Raw genomic sequence first — 22508 nt, 5'->3', positions numbered from 1 at the left:
ACAGAGACTTCCCTCTGGCCTCTATCAGTACACCTACCCACGTGTGACAGCAAAAGTGAACAATGCTACCCAAAAAAGACTAATGAGGAGGGTCGATGTCCTTCAGCTTTCAAGTACAGAAAGAAGAATGGGGAAGTCATTCCAAGAGAATGGAAAAGTACCAGTCAAGCCTTAAACTATCTAAGTGAAAACAAACAACAAAGTTTCAAATTGAAGACATTAAGACTATATGAAGAGAATTAAAATGGAATTCAACAGCTTTAAATACTCAGAGATAAATGAAAATTTATGAAACAGCAATAGAAGTATATTACTCAGGCCACTATGCTAAAACTGCCCTTGAACAACAGTGATCTGGTAAAAGTACAAAACAAAAGAAAACAAAAATAAGAAAGTAGTTGTAGGTAACACGACTCAGTAGTGGAGCACTTCCTCGGGAAGCCTCAGGTTTGGGTTTGAGTGAGCAATCTAGAGAAAGGGGGGGAGGGAAGGAGGGAAGGAGGGGAGGGAGGGAGGGAGGGAGGGAGGGAGGGAGGGAGGGAGGGGGAGGAGAGACGGACAGACAGACAGAATTCTAACCTGTAACTTATGGAATCAGTGCTCATAACAGCAAGAATCTTAATTCCAGACAGACCATGGAAAAATAACTACAGCATTTCCAAGATCATGCTTCAAGTACTCCTTCAATGAAACTAAATAAATGCTCATTGAAAACTGCCACTTAACACGTGCTGCGCAGTCAGGCACGGGGGTTACCTCTATAACCCTCATGGTCTGGAGGTGGAAGCAGAAGGATTGGAGTTCAAGGCTAGCTTCAGCTATCCAGGGAGTTTGAAGCCAGCCTGAGCAATCTAAGAATCAGTTTCAACAACAAAGAATAAAGCTAAAAACCTCTTTCTAAAAAATTCTAGCCAAAACAGAAGTGTAGCTCAGAGAACGCATGCTGTGTACAAAGCTAAGAAAGAAAAGAAAGGAAAGAGGCAACTGCTAGTTGATTAAATAAAACCAAATGCCAGCCATGGGAGCACAAACTTAAATCTCAGCACCTGAGAAACACAGGCCTAGCAAAGGTCAGCTGGACTACATAGTGAGCACCTGTCTCAAACAAACAAACAAAGCTACTATTACTGTTCAGAATACTGTGCCAAAATAATCTCACCAAATTTGGTATGTGTAAAAATTTACAATTCAAGTATTTCACTTAAAGCAATACTGTAAATAAATTCATAAAATAATTCAACATGTAGCTTTCCTGTTATACTTTATAATTATTACACTATTTACCTAAAACATGTAATTTTTAGAAAGTTGTACTAAATAACACTTCTTTAGAACCATTGTCATACCTATGCATATATCTATTAATAGACTGCTATATTATCAATAATAGCTTTTATGACTCCCCCAAAAAAACCAAAAGTTATACAAAACAACTCCCTTTCTATTACTTTCCTAAAGAGAAGAAATTTGAGAGAAAACAATCTCGTTTGTGAAAACCAGCTTACTTACCAATAACTTGAGCTATCCTATTGGGTCTTTTCCCTCACAGATCCACCCCTTGCTTCTGGCCATCTGGAGGATCCTCAGGAAGCACATCCGCAGGAACTGAGGGCATGCAGCACGATGCATATGAGGAAAGCTGGGTGGGCTTAGGAGGCTAGAGACATGCTGCAGGCACTCACTTACCTTCCTGAGAGGGGATCACAACGGTCCCTTGGTCCTCAAGGCATTCACAATAGCTTCAGAGATTGTGGATCTGTGGAGATTACCCAATAGGAGAACTCCAGTTACTGGTAAGTGATCCAGTTTTTTCTTCTCTATCAGAATAAGAAGATTATTTAATTTTACTTGAGATTATTAACTCAGGTAGTGCTACAGGAGAAACAGGTGCATCACAAAGCTAAACACGTACTCACCAAAATAAAAATGGATAAATATGTGACTGACGTACAGAAATACAGGAGGATTCAGATTTCATTTGTAAATGTCCACTATAATGGCAGATGTATTTTTTAAGATTATTTATTTATTTATTTATTTATTGTATATGAGTACAGTGTTGCTCTCTTCAGACATATCAAGACATGGCATTGGGTCCCATTACAGATGGTTGTGAGCCACCATGTGGTTGCTGGGAATTGAACTCAGGACCTCTGAAAGAGCAGCAGGTGCTCTTAACCGATGAGCCATCTCTCCAGCCCCATGGCAGATGTCTTTTAACAACAAATATTAACTATGAAACTTGCATTTCACTTAAATATCATCATTATTTTGTAATATTAATATAACAATAAACAGTTGATCAAAATCTGCCATTTCTCAGGATCATCAGGCCACCATATATTTTTTTTTAATTTTTTTACTTTATTTACATTGGTGTTTTGCCTCCAAATATATCTGTGGGGGGGGTATCATATCCCCCAGAACTGGAAATACAGGCAGTTGTGAACTGCCATGTGGGTGCTGGGATTTGAACCAGGCCCTTTGGAAGAGCAGCTAGTGATCTTAACCACTGAGCCATCTCTCCAACCCTGTAAATTTTATACTAAAATTAACACAACTAACATGGTGGGCTAGCAAAAATTAGATTTCACATTAAAAGTCATTAAGTCTTTAAAATTACTACTAGTACCTATTATCAAGTAGAAAAGCAGTCACTGAAAAAACGTTAATTATTTTTTTGTCCTTAAATACCTGTACCAACATGTCTGTCATTTAAAGAAAAATTCTAATCAAAAGGAAAAAGAGAGGCCTGGGGAGATGGCTGAGTTAAGTACCATGCTTGCTTTACAAGTATAAGGACTGTACAACCCATGTTAAAAAGCTGGTTGCTGCTGTAGGGTGGTCCACACCTTTAATGCCAGGACTTCGGAGGCAGTGTCAGATGGATCTGTGTAAAATGATGGCCAGCCTAATTTACACAGCCAGGTCCAGGACACCAAAGATACAGAGAAACCATATAAACATTTAAAAAACTGTCATGGTTCACACTTGCGATGCTGGTAGCAGGAAGGCAGAGACAGGTGGATTCCTATGGTTAGCCACCCTAGCTTACTTGGAAAGCACCAGTGAGAGACACTGACTCAAAAAGAAAAGGGTTACTGCTGGGGATTTAGCTCAGTGCTAAAGTGCTTGTCCGGAGTTGTTTCTCAGCTCCAGAAAGGCAGGCAGGGAGGAAGGACAGGACTGAGGGAGAAAGAAATGACATCTACGTCCATATACACCTGCAAACACAAAGGAAAGAGACCCCAGGCAGACTGTTCCCTCCTCCTCAATGTCCACAGGGCATCCTTTAAGTCACACATACATTCCGATCTTGCAGTGATGGCTTCAAGTCCTGCCCTAGTAGCACTAAATAGAGATGCACTTCTGTACTTTTACCATTGAACTGTTAAACATCCATCTCCTACCTTCCAGATCTTTCTAAAGTTTCTTTTTGAAACAAGGTTTGGTATAGCCCAAGCTAGACTTGAACTTCTGATTCTCCTGCCTTCACCTCCAAAATGCTGGAATTCTGGGTATGTGTCACCATCAGTCCCAGTATATGCCATGTAGAGACTGAACCTTAGCTTCACAAATGCTAAGCAAGCCCTCTATCAGCTGAGCTACCTACACCAGCCCACCTAGATCCTTGTGATTCATTCCATAGAAAGAAACTAAAGAAAGGTTTTATGTTTTCCTGTCTCACCTACAAAATTAAGTAAGACTAAAGTAATCTAATATCATTTCTCCACAGAAACAAATTTAGAATATGAAAATCTTATATTTCAATATTGTGGTATCAATATTCTTGTATTTCAATATTAATAATATCAGTATTAATAATATCAATATTCTTGTATTTCAATATTGTTATGACGTATCTAGTACATGGCACAAATATCAAAGTCTCTTAGTAGCTTGCTAAAATTTTTGCTAGATTCACATTTTATTTTATCATGCACATTTCTCTGGGTAAATTATATCCATTTTCTAAGTCTAAAGTGTAATAATCATGAATGACTTCATTTTTAAGTGACTAATTCATTCAAACTGGGTACTAGAGCCACAGGGTGTACTAGAGTGCCACAGCTTGGCTGTGGCCTGAGTGTCTGTCTTCACTGCAGTGACACTGAATACTGTGGAACATTCACACATTGGCGCTAGGGAACTGGGACAAGGGAGGCTCTTATCAGAGCAGGAAGTCTGAGCTTGCTGGGCTTTCTTCCCTGACTTGCCATGTGGCCCGCTCTGTGCCTGTTCCATCAGAGGGACTGTGCTCTTTCCAGAGGCTGGACATAGACAGCTAATCTACCAAACTGTGAACTCAGCAAGCCCCTTTTCTTTCTCAAGTACCCACCTTCATATATTTGTCACTGAAACAGACAGCAGATCTCCATTTTGAAGTGTAATGTACAGATTAGGGTTGTTGTTGTTTGCTTTTAGTTTGTTTGAGATAGGGTTTCTCTGTATAGCCCTGGATATCCTGGGGCTCTGTAGACCAGGCTGGCCTCACTCAAGAGATCCACCTACCTCTGCCTCCCAAGTGCTGGGATTAAAAGCATATACTGCCACACTAAGCTCAGATTAATTTTTTTTTTGATTTTGTAGTTTAAGTTTATTCTCAGTAAATACTGATTTTCTGATATAAGGTTTTTTTTTAAATCAAATTGTAATTTTTACTTATTCACACAGGGGTTAAAAACACAAAAAGGCAGGATGTGGGGAAGGAGATAACACCAGAGCGTAAGTGTTCAGGGGGAATACACATATCTTTCAGAACAGGGTATTGGCTGGGTGAAGGTTTAGGGGACAGGTCACTATGACTCTGCCAGGATTCACTTGTCCTTATCAGATTAGTATTTTTTTAAGATAATCTTTCTTTTTTTAATATTTATTTATTTATTTTATGTATATGAGTACATTGTCGCTGTCTTCAGACACACCAGAAGAGGGCATCAGATCCCATTACAGATGGTCGTGAGCCACCATGTGGTTGCTGGGAATTGAACTCAGGACCTCTGGAAGAGCAGTCAGTGCTCTTAACCACTGAGCCATCTCTCCAGCCCCAGATTAGTATTTTTAAGAGTCATCTAAATCAATACTTCTAGTTACACTCTACCTTAACGTCAAGTCGCTGAAGAATGGTGAGCACACTGCACAAAGAATTTGCATATATTTATATAGATTACAAGAGCAATTCTCTAAACATTTTTAGAGCTAAAAGACATCATTCCAAGCCGGGCGGTGGTGGCGCACGCCTTTAATCCCAGCACTTGGGAGGCAGAGGCAGGCGGATTTCTGAGTTCAAGAGTTCGAGGCTAGCCTGGTCTACAGAGTGAGTTCCAGGACAGCCAGAGCTACACAGAGAAACCCTGTCTCGAAAAAAAAAAAAAAAAAAAAAAAAAAAGACATCATTCCAAATAAAGCAATATCCAATTTTTATTTAAAGCAAATATTGCCTCCACTTGGGTATGTCTTCTAAACTTAAAATATAATTAAATTCAGTTTAAAAATAAGAGCATTAAGCACATTCAAAATATTTTAATATAACAAACAAGCTAACTTGCATTTGGCAGTGAAAGCTACATATTGTTGTTGCTGCATAAACTCAAGAAAAATGGATTAGTTCTCTGTGTGTGGCAATAGGACTTGACCCAAGACCTCACAATGTTAGGTAAACGTTCTACCACTGAGCTATATGCCTTCAAGCAGATTTTATTTTTAATTCCAGAGGTCATGATGATCTGCTCAAAAATAGTGTCTTGAAACTCTACAATTATAATATGTATCACCCAAAAGTTACTCCTCAGTATTCAAAACAGAACCAAACATTTCATCAGTAAAAGTCACCTCACAGAATCACGAACTTAGAAAACAAAACAAAACAAACAAAAAACTAGATTAAAATTAGAAAATTAAGAGGCTAAAGCCAAGTAGGTCAATCTCTAAATCCAAGGTCAGCCTGGTCTACAAAGGAGTATCAGGACATCCCCAGCTACATAGATTCTGTCTCAAAAAGAAAAAACCAACAACAACAACAACAAAAAAACCAACCAAAAAACAAACAGAAAAACAGAATGTGGTAGCTTGCTGGACATGGTGAAGCACACTGAAATAATCCCAATAATCAAGAAGCAGGAAGATCCTTTGTTTATTGGGCTAGACAAATAAACTATCTCAAATAACATAAAATCCAGGCATGGTGTTTTCACCTGAAATCCCAGCACTTCTGAGGCCTAGGCAGAAGAATCACCATTGGTCTGAGGTCACTCTGAGCTTCAATGAGTTTAAGTCAGTCTGGGCTTTATAGCTATATGGTAAGATGCTATCTGACAAAGAGAGTGGGGCTGGGGGCATAAGTAGCTCCATTGTAGAGTACTTGCCTAACATGCACAAAATCCTAGGTTCAAAGCCCAGCAGTCAAAATAAGAGGGTGGGTAGGATAAAGGTAGCAGGTATAACTCACTGTTGAGGCGCTTGTCCACTCTGTGTGAGGCCTTGGATTTCACCTCTAGCTGTCTCGTTTGTTCCCCCACCCCCATCATATACATACACACACTCTGAATATTCACATTTTAACTCCATAAGCCATGATCAATGTCATTCTAATACACAACTATAAGACACTATATTAGATTTGCCTTAGTAATAGAAACTATCCAGAGACTAAAATTTGCCAGATACATTGCTGTCAATTATTTCTATATCCCAATGTCTAATTTATAAGAAAAGATCTTATAATGGCAGTTGCCAACAAATTCTGAAGTAAAAATATGAGGTCAGTGCATGACCATTTTCTTAAGTGATGCTTCACAGCTAACTCATAAGCAGCTTGTTAAAAGTGACAGTGAGCTCCAGTCCCTCAGAAGTCCTGCTCTGCCCTCAGCAACCTGCTTTCTTTACATCCTGGGTTTCCATAATGGATTGAAAGTTCTGACTGGAAACTGTGGCAGCCCTGAAGTGGCTGCAACTCAACTGAACACCTGACTGCAGCCTTGTAACAACAGAGAGGAGACAAACATCAGTCACAGGATTAAATTACTTTAACTACAGCTTACAGTCCTGCAATATTCTTCAAGTCAAGACTTTTTAATGACTTATTTTTTCCTTTTGGCGCATTGGTGCTTTGCTCATATGTATGTAAGTACACTGAGAGTGTGCCCAGTGTCTGTGACAGTCAAAAGAGGGTGCTAGAGATCTGGAACTGGAGTTACACAGAGACGAGAGGTGTCATGTGGGTGATGGAAATCAAACTAAGATCTTCTCTGAGAGTGACAAGTGCTCTTAACCACTGAGCCATCCTCTCCAGCACCTTCAAATCAACTCTAAGTAACAACCTCTAAAGTACAACTGTGTACTTTCTGTGTAAAACGGACTTTATAAAACAATGGCAAATTTTTCTAACATGAATTCAATATAGCCTGAAGTTAACAGTTCTAGTCACTATGACAACTAAATCATAGCTCTGAGCACCTTTTTGCTTCCTTTAAAAAGGAAGTTAGTCCTTTATTACCAATAAGCAACGTTTCAGTAATAACTCCTCTTTTACCAGGCTTAATTCTAATCATTCAAGTTTAAAGTAAGTGCACTCTCACTTGAAAAGTGCATACAAAAACTTCATAGATGGCTAAGCGAAGGTGTTTGCTGCTAAGCCTGATGTGAATTTCATCCCAAGAACCCACCTAATAGAAAAAGACCAAGTCTAAAAAGTTATTCTCTAAACCCTACACACAGAGACAAATAAATATACAAATGCAATAAAAGTGCTCATAAGACTAAGAGTTTAATCATTTGCAGAGAATTTGCCTGTTTTGTTCAAGGTCTGGGTTCAATTCACAACACTTAAAAAAAAAAATTAAAAAGTCAGCTCCACAAGAGATGGTTCCTCACCTGTCTTTATATTTCAAATACTTGCCATCTTACCTATGCCTACTTTAGCTTAGGTCCTGTGAGAGTGAGGATATCCTTCCTCTCCAACTCTGCTCCCATGGACGACAGCTGCCTCACAACAGCATTTCAGACAGAAGGAAACATGTTCAGATTCCAGCAGCAGCTCACTGATCCTCACAGCTCAAGTCTTAGGTGATTTCTGTGTGGCTCATGCTCCAAGCAACGGTTCCTCACACAGAACATGAATCTGAGCCACTGTCCTTAAGGGATGCCTGGAACTCTACAGACTTAGAAACAGTGTGCTCATCTGTTTGGTGAGCTGGCCAACAGAGTCCTACAAGTCCTCCTCCTAAGAAGAAAAGACAGAGGAGCCTCTGCAAGCCACACATGTTCACTCACAATTATCTATGCAGCTGCCCATAAGTTATGTATGTATGTATGTATGTATGTATGTGTATGTATGTCCTGAGCCATCATGTGGTTGCTGAGAATAGAACTTAGGACCTCTGGAAGAGCAGTCAGTGTTGCTGAGCCATCTCTCCAGCCCCCAATTGTCCATATATTCAAAGTGATACTTGTTCACAATTAAAAAAAACTATTTGACACCAGAGTTCACCCAAAGTTTTGGGGACATTCATTACACTACACTTCGTAACTACAAGTACAACCTACATTTAAATGTATAGATTTATTCCTCCTCCAAAAAAGTTAAATAATAAATATTACTAAATAATTATAACATTCTTCTTTGGGCATTAAAGCTAGCTAATAACATAATTTTATTCATCTTTCTACCTACTAATATTAATCTCCCTTATTTAACTCATAGATACAATTCAAAATTGTTGTAATTATCATGAAAAGCTGAGGACAAGCAAAATGCAGTATTATTCTTTACAACTTAAAATACAAATAACTGTATAGCTGTGAAAACCAATGTTGCCCTTGATGTGGTAACCGAGTGTTGCATATGTGTTCATTACATGGACTATCATGGAAAGCACTTCACCCTGCTTCTGCAACACCTCACATTCTCCAGTGCTGCTTCCCCCTTCATGTTTCCTCCTGCAACTCTTCTGTGCTTCTTTGTTCCTGAGTGCTCACTGGCTAGCTCTGGAGGACCGGTACTACTACTCTCCAAGGTCTTCTGAAGGCTCTCTCCTCATCTCTGCAGCCTACTCCCTCTCATCATCCTCACCCACATCCTGGGCTTCCACTTAGTCAGGAATGCCAACAATTACAATGTACTAACAGCTCCTCTGTCCTGAGCCTTCTCCACATACCTAGAGCACTGCAGATCTACCTTTCAAACTGACTCTGGGTAGCTAGGGTTTAAGAAAGGTAAAAGTAAACTACTGCCTTCCTGACACTTACCATCGAAGAGTCCACTTATCCAATCACGTAAGTAAGCCAGACTCCATTTGGGAGTCCTTCCACATAACCCAATTTTCTGTCCCCGTAACCATATCTAACTAACAATCAAGTCCTATCAATTTTCTGCTGCACATCCTAAAACCCATGCACGTCCCTCTGCACTATCAGTGCCTGTGTTCATCATACCACGACCAACTCTTCCTGGATTGCTGCAGTTACTTCTCCTAAATGGTCCTCTGTAGTTATGATTCAACCAACAAGTGTGATTACGTCAGAATAAAACACTACTGGCTGTGGTTCTAATCATACATGCTATTGATGGTAAAAGAAAACATTTTTTAAATGCTTAAAAATAAAATCACAGAAAATTAAATTCTTTTATCCAGTAAAATGGGGGAAATATGATGTACTCCATGTAACTAAAAATGAAATGAAATAACTGTTCCTTAGAAAATAAGTGGAAGGGCTGGAGAGATGGCTCAGCAGTTACGAGCACTGACTGCTCTTCCAGGGGTCCTGAGTTCAATTCCCAGCAACCAAATGGTGGCTCACAACCATCTGGAATGGGATCCAATGCCCTCTTCTGGAGTGTCTGAAGACAGCTACAGTTACTTATACACATAAAATAAATAAGTAAATCTTTAAAAAGGAAGGGAGGGAGGGAGGGAGGGAGGGAGGGGGAGGGAGAGGGAGGGAGGGAAGGAGAGGGAGGGAGAGGGGGGGAGAGAGAGAGAGAGAGAGAGAGAGAGAGAGAGAGAGAGAGAGAGAGAGAGAAAGAGAAAGACAATAAGTGGAGACCAGGAGGAGCTCCTGGAATCAGATAGATAATAAAGGCCTCCACAGTTCAATGAAGTATTCTCAGTTTCTCCGTAAGGTGAACTCAGGCAGTGAGTAAGGATCTCCATCAGCATTCGAAATCACTGATGACAACACATACTGCATCCATCACTCTACCCAGCCACCACCCTCCTCTTCTCCAGAAGGCCAGGGGGAGTCAATGGCAAGCTGGCACTTTACACCAAAATGTGACTCTTGGACCAGCGATTCCCTTAAGAAGAAAACACTTCAGGAAAACACATTGAAACAAAACCAACATCCTTCCAAAACACAACCATCACTTTAGCATAGAATGCTTTCAGATCAGTTGTTTATTAATACTTCAGCACATACTGCTTAACATCCTACACTACTGGAATACTTCTTAGATAGTAAAATGTTAAATTTACTCTTCTGGTCAAGATACGTATATGGCAATCGACATCAGAACACCAGAAATTTCATTTATTCATGTATTTTTAAATTCATTCATGTTCATTCCTCCCCTATACACACACAAGTAGGAGGAAAGAGAAGAGGAGGTATTAAGTAAAGGAAGAAGGTAGGTAGATTAAAAAAAACATAACTGAAGCAATTTATGAAGGACGAATATATAAGAAACTACTTAATCTTTTATGTTCTGATATTATGGGTAAGCACACTGGAATCCAAATATTTTATTTTCAAGACTATTACTGTATCAGCACTTACATATTTGATTGCTTTAGCTAACACTTTTTAGAACAGGCTCTGTGCTAAAACCTTTATCATCATTACTTTCATTCAAAACACTAAGAAAGGTATTTTTTTTAAGATTTATTTATTTTTCATTTATATGAGTACACACACCGCAGCTATCTTCAGATACACACTAGAAGAGTGCATCGAATCATATTACTGATGGTTCTGAGCCACCATGTGGTTGCTGGGAATTGAACTCAGGACCTCTGGCAGAGCAGTCAGTGCTCTTAACCACTGAGCCATCCCTCCAGCCCTAAGAAAGGTATTTTTATAATCTCTATCTTAAGAATGAGAAGAACTAATACTCAAAAAGCCAGAAAATGGTAAAATAAAAACAAATCAGAAAGTTTGCAACAGAAAAAAACAAACAAAAAAGCAAGCAAACAAAACAAAACCATTCTGTCTTAGTTAAGGTTTCTATGGCTACAACAAAACATCATGACCAAAAAGCAAGTTGGGGAAGAAAGGGCTTATTCAGCTTATATTTGCTGTTCATCTCCAAAAGAAGTTGGGACAGGAACTCAAGCAAGGCAGAATCCTGGAGGCAGGAGCTGATGCAGAGGCCATGGAGGGTTGGGGCTTACCAAGTTGCTTCCCCTGGCTTGCTCAGCCTGCTTTCTTACAGAACCCAGGACCACCAGCCCAGGGTTGGCCCCACCCACAATGAATTAACCTTCCCCCATTCATCAGTCCTTACAAATGCCTTACAGCTGGATCTCATGGAGGCATTTCCTCAACTGAGGCTCCTTCCTTTCTGATGACTCTAGCTTGTGTCAAGTTGGCAAACAAATCCAGCCAGTACATGTTCAAATACCGGAGGAGAGCTCACGAGTCTACACTTTATGAATACCATGCTGCTTACTGCAGAGAACTCTTCAAGGTCAAGTTCTCTACGTTTGACTTTTCATTATTTTACTGGAGACATGTAAAAATTAAAAAAAAAAATTGCATGCTCTTCAAGTCTCAAAGGCCTCTCAACAGCCTGCAACTATTTTCACCTTGGACACAGCAGGAGCCTCCCCTGCTGGTGTAGAAGACCTGCTAAGACTTCTGCTAAGAGGCAAGACTGTCCTATGCGAGCTGGGTATGCGCACACAGGCCTTTAACTCCAGCACTTGGAGAGGCAGGGATAGGCAGATCTCTAAGTTTGAGGCCAGACTGGTCTACAAGTTTACAAAGTGAGAGTCAGGCCTACACAGAGAAACCCTGTCTTGAAAAGCAAAAACAAACAAACAAACAAACAAACAGTATTATGTGTCAGGCACTGACATAGCCCAAAACAGTGACTGTGATTTATCTAACATAAATGGCTGTGACTGGTCCAAACAACCCTCCTCCCTCAGCTCCTGACATGCTAGTGTTACATATACGCTCAGGTGCTGCTCTTTAGTTCCTATTTACAGGAAGTATGTTTTATGTTAGATGCTAACAAGATGTGTAGCTACATCTAGGTATGAAGAGAATTACAAGAAATTCGTAAATGCTTGGTAGGAAGTTTAAATCCTCCCTTAGCTAGACAGAAATGGTCCTAGACCTCCAGACACTTCATCTCCTAACTAGCTATTGGCCTTGCCTGTCTCCCCACCACTGCTGTCACCACCAACATGCTAGACTAGAGCCTCAAGTCCAAAGACAAACAGCACAAGAACACAGAAACAGTAAAAACCTCACTCTAGCAGATTCCAAACACTGCCTCTTCCTTCTTTAGGACACCACCACAAAACGCTTCCAAATGTAGCTGAAATCCCAAAGGGGGCTGCAAACAACAGTGGCCTCGACTTATTTAAGAAACTGAAGACTGAAATCCTACTACAAATCCCCTAAGTCCTCTTCACTCTGCAGACGGCCTAAGCCCTCTTAGTGTATCAAGCCATCAGGGAATGAGCATGCATTCTGGAGGTTCTTTAAAGATTCCCTCCAACTCCTAAAATTCTAGTTCTATGATTATCTAAAACAAACAATACTATCAAATGTCTACAGAATCTTTCAAAGCAGATGACTGTCAGTCACAGAACAGTTTACATAACGATATAAAGAGTAAAAGTCTAAGAATCAAACACTGCAGATAGTCAACAAATATTTGATTAAGTGAATACTTTACTTAAAAACCACATAATAACATTTCATTGCAAGCTTCAAATGGAATAATTTAAGGGAAAATATGGTTTTTAAACCAAAGGTTCAAGGACCCAGGTGAAAGCTTTGGTTGACATCCTCAAACGAACATTCATTAACACTGCCCCTAAGTGTAAGGGCTCTCTAGCCAACCCAGGAGAGAAGAAAAACAAGCAGTGTCTTAGCATTCTGGTTTTAGAAACTCTCTCCCAAAGAAGAAAGAATAAGCCGACCAAGCAGCAGTCAGACAGCCTGGCTGCAGCTCTGGATCTGATACTGTGACTAAAATGGTCACTCCTCCTTCCTAGCCAAGCAGGGAAGACTGACAAATGGAAGGCTTCACAGGACAGACTGGGATCACTGTAAAGTAACAGTCAGTAGTAGAAATGCTTGACTGAATTCCTACTGCCAGAACCACTAACGGTCACTAACAACTAACCTGGCAAGAAGTGTTTGATTCTTGTTCAACTGTCTCCCTGAACAGTGACCGCCACTGCTTACAACTTATGCTGCATGGTTTGCCTGTGTGCATATATGTGCAGCATGTGAGGGGTTAGTGCCAGGAAAGGTGGGAAAAGGACATCAGATTCCTTAGAACTGAGTTATAGATGTCTGTAAACCACCATGTGGGTGCCACTCAAAAGCATATTTGGCACAATTTGTGTTGTGCTAGTTTCTAGGGGAAGTACCCGTAACCAAATTGTATATTTGTGAACCTCTGGAGAGCTTTAACGAAGGCATAAAGGATAAACAAGATTTATCTACAAAATAGACTGAACTTGTCCCAGGGGTGGGCAAGTACCCCAGAGTATTCTATGTATCTCCACCCTTACCTCCACCCTGAGGGAACACAAACTGTTCTCTCAGCTTGGGACCTTTCCACAGTTAGGTGTAGCCAATGAGAAAGCAACTGCCAGTACTACCTACTTAGAGCCTTAGTGGCAAGCCAAAGCACAGCTCCTGAGGCACTAGAGCTAGCCCTACCTAGCCTCTGGGGTGGGAAATGGGAAAAGCCAGTCAGCTTCAGGAGCCAACCAGATACACCTGGAGGGAGGGAACTTCAATTAAGGACTTGCCTCTATCAGACTGGCCTGGGGACATGTCTGTAGGATGTTTTCTTAACTGCTAACAGATTATCAGAGGGCCCAGCCCACAGTGGGCAGTGCCAGCCATCCCTGGGCAGAGGTCCTGGTTACAGAAGGAAAGTAGCAGAGCAAGACTGAGGGAGGGGACCAGACAGTAAGCAGCAATCTTCCAAGCTGCAGCTCCTACCTCCAGGTTCCCTCAATGATAGACTATGACATGTGAGCCACAGTAATCCCTTTCCTCCCAAGCTGCTTTAGGTCAGTTTTCTCAGCAACTGAAAAGTAGGGACAAGGGTTAGGGATGCATGGCCATGTCTGTAGGTTACAGACAAACATGGAAGTGATGGGGTCGTTCCTGCTGACTGGACCCCGCTGGCAACACTTTCTTCCTAGTGTGAGCATTCTTAGTTTGGAAGACCCACTGGCATTTGCCTCACCTCAGTTACATAAAGCTAACCTCTGAATGTCAAATAAGAAAATCAATTCACGTAAAGTGCATGGGCCAGGGACACTATGAAATTCTTGAGTTTATGGCTAGGTCAGGTGCCAGTAACGGTCAACAGGATGACAGGAAAAAAAAATACAACTACCTGTGCCTATAAATATTAAAACAATGGTTTAAAAAATTACATGAAGGGACACTAAGTGGATAGAAAAAACAAAAAAGCAAAAATAAAACAAAACAGAAACAAAAACAAACCCTCTTCTAGAAGCCTTATGGTTACTCAATAAACTCTGGTTCCAGAACGTGGAGATAGTTCAAAGCATCGCTTCCTACTAGCTACGGTTTGCGGTAGAGAAAGAGTATGAAGGCTGATGAAGAATTGCTGCCAATGGTCTTACTCAACATGTACCCTCCATGTTAAAGCCATCAGTATGCCAGGCAAGATGTGCCCACTGGTGGTACAATCATAGCATGACTGGTGTGAGTATACTCAACTACCTTCCAGGACCTGGTCCACTGGAAGGTGAAGGCACTCATTAAGCAGGACACGAGCTGGAGGCTGGGGAGGTCACAGAGAATGCTCAAGACGTTACTGCTGTCATTTTTGCTGAATGGGTATGATGCTAGATGAACAGATGGATGTTAAGGAACACTATTCTCCACCATATCCACTTAGAAAAACCAGGTAGAAAAACTACCTTCTATGTTTATTCCCCTGGGTTATTACTGTTGTTGGCTTTGGCCAAACAAGCTTCATTTTATAGGGTCAGTGATTACTGCAGACTCATAACCAGTCAAAGTGGCAAGGGTAAGTGGACATAGCACAATGCTCTGCCCTATACAAGAGAAAATAATCTTACGTCAAGGCTCAGATATCATGTGGAAAAAGGACCACAGGAAATGAAAACAAGCCAGAAAACAGACTGGAATGTTGAGGAACTCTATTCTCCAGCCACTGCCATCCTGAAGTCAGTGTGGCTGCACAAGACATTTCCTAAGTGCAAGGAGAGAAGTACAGGTGCGTAAGAAGGTGCATGAGTCACCCCTTCTCCTCTAAGGCAATACACAGACAACTGCAGAAGGAAGAGTCTTTCTTGGGTGGTGCATGCTCCTCTTCTAAGTAACCCCAATTAAAGTTACTGGTTCACAAGCTGGTGTGGGGCAGAACTGTTCTCAGTCTGCCTCTGCCTCCCTATCTGAGGCACATAGAAATCGTATTGCCCAGGAATAGGCCAGAACATCTGAGCACTACGCTTTGAGGCTCATCATTTATTCAGAAACCACATTTTTTTAAACATACAAGGACCCATATTATGTAGGTTTTTTAAAAAAAGATGTATGTAGCATTTTGAGAAAGAGAACAATCAGTCTAATATATCTGGAAAGAAATGGCACAGAATTGTGAACTGTAAGTACAGAAACTAGACAAAGGACCTGAGACAACCCATGAAGAATCCAGTAAATTACGGTCACAGTTGAGACAATGACGGTGTCTAGCTTAGGTAAGACAGAAGGTTCGGCTACATCCAAGGGAAGGAGTGTAGAAAAGTCAGATGTAACTAGATAAAAATTAACTTCAGAGACTTACAAGGAAAAAAGCATTTGTGAAGAATATTTTCATCCAAAAACAAAAGCTGCCAACAAAGACCAAGAAGGGGACACTGGAAGAAGACTGACATCAAGTCAATAAGGTTTAGCAATAAGGCAGGCCATCAGTTATCTCAGTCATCAGACTAAATAAGAGGAGAAAGGGTATCTGTTCAAATCAACCTACCTTATGAAAATAGATCCAAGCCTGTAAAACTGTAGGCTAGCAGTCCACAGTCTTTGGTCTCAGGATCTCTTCATGTCTTAAAAGCTATGCCTATGTGGGTTTTGTAAAGACTTATTTTTATTGTATGTATATGAGTGTTTGCCTGTATGTGAGTATGTGTACCACATGCATGCAATACCCAAGGACCAGAAGAGGTCTTCAGATCACCCTGAGACAGGGGATGTGGACAGTAACAAGCAGCCATGTAGGTTCTAGGAATTGCACCATGATTCTCTGGAAGAGTAGCCAGTCCTCTTAACCTCTGAGGCATCGTTCCAGCCTCTGTCTACATGTTCTCATCTATGTCTACTGCACTAGAAATAAATAAAAACCCTGAGATCACAGCTCAGTGGCAGAGCGTTGCTTTACTACCCATGAGGACGTGCATTCCATATGCAGAAACCACACAAATATATAATATAGGTTTGCTAGCTCATTTTAAAACTAGTTAAATGATATATTCCCTATAAGAGGGAAAAAAATCTCTGTATTTTCCAAAATAACAATAACTTTGTATACCGTGCTTTTTTCCAAGCTTCCCAAATCTACTTTACCAAAGTGTATTCTGTTATACCTATTCATGCATTTAATTTTTTGCACTATGTTATCTTGGCCCAAAAATATGAAACTTAGACTCTAATAGGTATGGTAAAAAAGAAAAGGATTTTTTTTCCTTTTCTTTTGTACAAAGACAGTGTCTTACATTGTGGTCCAGGCTGACCTCAAACCTTCAATATGCTTGCCTCTACTTCTAAGACACTAGAACGCCAAGCACACGCCACCATACCCCAGCCTCAATGGCTCTTCAGAGTTTTATGGATAGTCTTCTTACCAGGTAGTCGTTTCTTAAAGTTTAGCTGCAATGTAAAACCTAAAACCACATCAACTAAATTTTCAAGCTATTTCCTTAAAACCCTTTCTGTTTTGTACTTTGACTATCTATGCATGGCTCTTTAACACCACACACTGCATTAATTATCAGGAAATAACAGCTCACTAAATTATACAGACCTTCCAAATGTGTAGACACGTCATGAAAATATCAGAAATTACGTTCACTGGTATCAACATCAGTCTTACCAGAAAAAAACTATGGAGAAAAAGGAAAGTAAACATAGTTCATACAACAGTAAGATGACCGCTCACAAGCACAAAGCTCATCACCGTAATTATGGGGTTTCAAATGTATGGTTTTCACCTGAGTTATGTCACTGATAAAAAATACTGTCAATTTTTCTCTTAGAAGTGACAGATTTAACTGAATTTACTTTCAAAAAATATGTATGAAAGATTCACATCTGAATAATTATGGTTTTCCAAGTAGCCTTTCAAGTGAAAACAATGTTTCATGAAAATGAAGACAGCCAGATCAACTTGTGCCCGAGGCAGCACAAGTGTCTCCCTTGCCCATCACCCACTGTACGTGGCCTTCAGCACAAGTGCTCTGTATGTACCTCCAGTTTCATCAGACTACTAAGAGCAAACACTTAACAAAACCAGCCTTGTGTCCTGCTTCCCCAAGGCCCCCATAGGTGACACTGGGGTGGACTCTCACTGGGAGGGAAGGGTGCGCTGAGATCCTGGCAGCAGTGCCTCCACTCTGACGCACACACATGAACATTCACCTCCCCCTGCCTCTGCACTGCTCACAACGGTCAGCAGTGAAAAGAACAACAGATCGGTGCTGTTAGGAAAACAATCTGGACATCACTAACTACTGTACACCTGCTCAGAGCCCCCAAGTCTCTTCACGTGACACTGACATCATCACTAGATTCCATCCAAACATGTATCCCCTCACAATTTCCCTGTAAGCAATCAACTTGCCTGAGTTCTTTAACCCAAGACAGAGGAGAAACCCCCAAGAACAGTTCCTAAGTAACAAGTACAACTACTCCTCAAGTAATGAAGGATCAGGACTGTGTATTCAAAGGAAAACCCAGAAACCAACATGGTCCTTGTTTTGCCTCTCTTATTTCTATATCTAGTATCTACAAGAATTGTACCAAATCTCAAACTAACAAACAGAAAACCACTGTGACAGATAACAGGTACACTGTAAAGATTTTCACCTGGTAATAACTGGCTGCATTATGGTTTCTTCAAAATGTGTACTTTAGAATTTATTCCTACTTTACAGAAACTGAAATAACGTGTAGTCACTACTCATCCCCTAGCCATACTACTGAGCTATCTATAAACTGTACGTGTATTTTAATAGTGAATTGCCATCTCTTCAGCTCAAACGAAAGATACAATCATAGCACATCGCATAAAGAATATTTTTATTTATTCATTTATGTGTATGAGTATGTGCCTGTTACTGACAGAGGCCAGAAGAGACCATCACAGTCCCTAGGACTGGAACTACTGTCAGTTGTGAGCTGCCACACGAGTGTTGAGGATGGAACCTAGGTACTGAAAGAGCACCTGGTGCCCTCAGCCAATGACCCACGTTTCCGGCTCCTCACTTATAAAATTGTATATATGCCAAAGTGTTCCTCATCCATAAAAATATTACCAAAAGCAAAGAAACACAAAAGTTCCTCTCACTACAGCGAGTACCTAACTCAGATTTTATGCAACCAAAGATACTGAAGAAACTTGCTGAATGCTAAAGTGGTTCAAATGAGATATGGACCTGTTATCAGACTCCTACCTACCAAAAAAAGTAACACTTTTTCTACATGACATCTTTCCTTATCTCCCCAAAGGAACCCAAGGAGAAACCTATCCTTAAAAACTACATTACCTGTTATGCTTGAATGTCAGAATGACTAGAAGAACTTAGCAGCTCCATTCTGACCATAGTTCAAAACCAAAGCTAACAGCATCGTCACATTTATTTATAACTATCTGCTATCTAAATTAAGCAAGAAAGTAATTTTCTATTACTTCATGAAGATACTCATATTAATTCAATCATCCAGTAATTAATACCTTCACAGGCAATTCTAAATACTTCCCCTTCTATGACACTGCAGTTTGTTTCCTAAAGTCTTACATTACTATACTTACTGAATTTAAAACAAAAGCCAGCTATAAAGGAGACTAGGCAGCACCTCTGACAATGTTTTTTATTTTTTTTTATCTTATTGGTTTTTGTTTTTGCTTTTTAAAATACTACCTGCCTAGGGTGGCTCACAGCTGTAATCCCAGCACTCCGGAGGCTACAGCAAGAGGAATGCTGTATGTTCAAGGCTAGCCTGAACTACAGGGCAAGACTGACTCAAAAGAATCCTAGGTTTCTTTTTTTTTTTTTTGGGGGGGGGTGTTTTGTTTTACATTTATCATTGTTCCTCATAAAAATCACAATATAGAAATCTACTATCCTTAAAGTATTTTCTTAGCCTGTGCCACCTCAACTCATGGGTAGGGCTGGGTGCAGGTATGGCTTAAAAGAACCCCCAGCCCTGAGGATAGATTTTTTTTTAAAGGATTAATCAAATTTAAACTAAAACCATCAAATACAAAATTAAATTCAATGATAAAAATGGCATAAATTTATAGGATGTAATTTATTAACTGAGGAATTAAAGCTATGTGCAGTGGCATTTTATTGTGGCCTCCATGGTATGAATACAGCGTCATTCTGCAGAACGACATGACCTACTAAAGATGCAGCCAGAGAAAGTGATCATCTGTTCCATTATGGAGCATCTGAATCAGGGGCTGTAATTAAAAATTACATATATGTATGTACACATATGTAAGTATACAGCCATTCCAGTCAAATATTTAAAGAAAGACTATGAACCCATCTTGTATAAAGACTTAAAGAAGAAAAGGTTTCAGACATCTAAAATAGCTTAGGCTTGGCTTCACATTTGGCAACTGAAACAGATTTAGTTCAGAGGTCGCTCTGACCCAAGGGATCCAAATGCTGGCTGTGGTCACACAAACAAGTCATTAGCAAGCTGTATCCCTGTGTGTTGCAGCTGCCCGCTCCCTGCTCTCCTTCGTGCCAGCCTTACTCTTTAAACTCTCTCTGCTAATAAATATGTCAACTGGGGGAATGATGTCTCCCAACTACCCCACTTGCCTTCCATCTGTGTTCCGTAGTCCTTCATCCTGTTTCCCTGTCACTCCTATAAGGAAACATTCTGCATGTAACCAGCATCTACTCATTAACAACGTCCTGTTCTACTGTTCCATCCAAACATGGATGTCACTCAATTTCAGAAAAGGCAGAAGGAAATGTAACAGACAGCAGAGAAAATCGACCTCCTATGGTTAATTTAGGGGCAAAGTCAAAAGAGACAATTCAGAGAGAAGAGGAAGCTGAGAGGGCCACAGCGCAGAACACTTACTTTTAGGAACAGAGTGTCCCTTAGACTTCTGGTGAATGGCCCAGAGCCTCTTCAGTTTCAATCCAAATGACAATGCTTCTCTGAGTCCTCCTCAAGTAATGTTTCCACCACTAAAAACTGAATTGAATCTACAAGAGCTCAGATATACTGGTAAAAACACAAAACAAAAAAACAAACAAACAAAAACAAAACAAAAACAAAAACACCAGGTCAGGGTCCTCCAGGTGAGCCTCAGGCCTCTTTTAAAGCAGGCCTGCTTCTGTAGTGGAGCAACTCCCCTGTGCACTACAATCCTTCCCCAGGCGCCAGGGATTCTGCCTGTTGCTTCTCTTCTGAGTGTCACCACCTACTCTACTTCTTGGGGCTCCTCTAACCCCAACACTGGCTGTGGAGTAGGACACCAGCTTCCCCCCATCATTGCTGTCCCCGCAAATAAAATAGCTCTTCGAATTCCAGTGTTCTTCTAAAAGTATGAAAGAATAGAAGGAAAAGCAAAAGCAGCAATACAGTGACAGATTCAGATTATAGTAACTATCTCTACTTCAAAACGCCTGCCTCAAGATAACAAGTCAAATGATCTCCATATTGCTCATTTACAAATACATATATATTAATACTAAGCCATTTCCATCCTTATACAGACATAAACACTGTGCTTTTCAAAACACTTAAAACGTTGAGTCCAAAAATAGCAAGTAGTTTGTCCTTTTAGAATCTTTCCTTGAATTTAAAAAAAACGGTATTTAAAACTTTGCTTTTTAATAGACACCCAGAAATACTGAAAATATTGTATTCGATGTAAATTAGAATTCGTAGTAAAAACCTATTGAGATTTACAAGACAGGTATCTCAAAAAGCAACCAGTATTGTAGAAACAAAAAAATCCTGACCTCTCTACACTTACAATGTTAGAAAAATTCTATAAACTAAATTTTAAAACCTTTTAGAAATAACTTTGACTATTTAGAATGTCAAAATTATACCAGCCCTCTTTTTCAAACAGAAAATTCCCCATGTTCAGTGATAATTTGCATTTTAATAGGCTTCATAGCAACAAAATAAATACTTTACTTAAATATTGCTACAAATTACAGGACCCTAAGAAGTGGATTTAAAGGCTGTCTTCCTGCAAGGGAACTATGACCAAGTGGGGACAGATCAAAAACGCCACTGAGTTTGAATTTCCTGGATTTAACTTTTAAACATTTTTTTAAAAGACAATTATAATACTGTATCTACCATACAACAAATTTAGGGCCAGAAAACAGACAAAGATCATGTAATCTCGTTTGTGTAAAGATATTCAGGCACTCGAGTAAAACTCCGATGCTGGGCTCGCCTCCCAACTACTTAATTGTAAAATATTACAGAAATGGAACAAAAACCAGACGCAAAGCCTCGGCCTGACCCTTCCGGACATCCGTTACTAAGAAAGTTTAATCTATGGCGATCCTCCAGCGATACTTTTTCCCCCAGGGGGACGGAATGACACCGCGGCCTTTCCTCCGTCCCTTCCCCCTCCCCATCCCCGCCCCCTCCCCGCACACCAACACCACAATGCGGCCAACGTCTCGGCGCCCGGCTGGGGAGGGGGCAGCGCACCGGCCACGCACGGAATGGCAGCGGCCGGCGACCCCCTTCCATAACCCATCCTCCGCAGCAGGCGTCGCGGGCGCCGCCACCGCCAACCGCCGACCCCTCGCCGCAAGCCGCGGCTCAGCCAGGTCGCGCCCCACCGCGGCCGCCGCCTGGCTGGCCGCCCCGCCGTCCCGCGTCGCGCGGCGGGGAAGAGCCGGGGCCGCGGGCGCGCCGGACTCACCGGGTGGAGGTGCCCTTCCGCACATCGCACATCATGCACTTGAAGGCCTCGGCGCTGTTCCGGAAGGTGCAGACGCTGCAGTCCCAGTAGCCCTCATCCGAGGCGGGCTTCGGCTGCC

General features: G+C 40.9%; 1 protein-coding gene across 1 annotated transcript in view; it reads right to left on the bottom strand.

Annotated features, from left to right (window-relative positions):
- Positions 1 to 22508, bottom strand: part of Yaf2 (YY1 associated factor 2) — a 62742-nt gene that overhangs the window by 34829 nt on the left and 5405 nt on the right. Inside the window, exon 2 of the mRNA XM_028752150.1 lies at positions 22391 to 22503. Coding sequence (XP_028607983.1) covers positions 22391 to 22503 — 113 coding nt within the window. The remainder of the gene's footprint in view (positions 1 to 22390; positions 22504 to 22508) is intronic.

The sequence above is a fragment of the Grammomys surdaster genome, unplaced genomic scaffold (genome assembly GCF_004785775.1).
Source record: "Grammomys surdaster isolate TR1022 unplaced genomic scaffold, NIH_TR_1.0 125878, whole genome shotgun sequence".
NCBI lineage: Eukaryota > Metazoa > Chordata > Mammalia > Rodentia > Muridae > Grammomys > Grammomys surdaster.
Note: the sequence above shows the minus strand (reverse complement) of the source record. Positions and strands in the feature narration are given on the sequence as shown.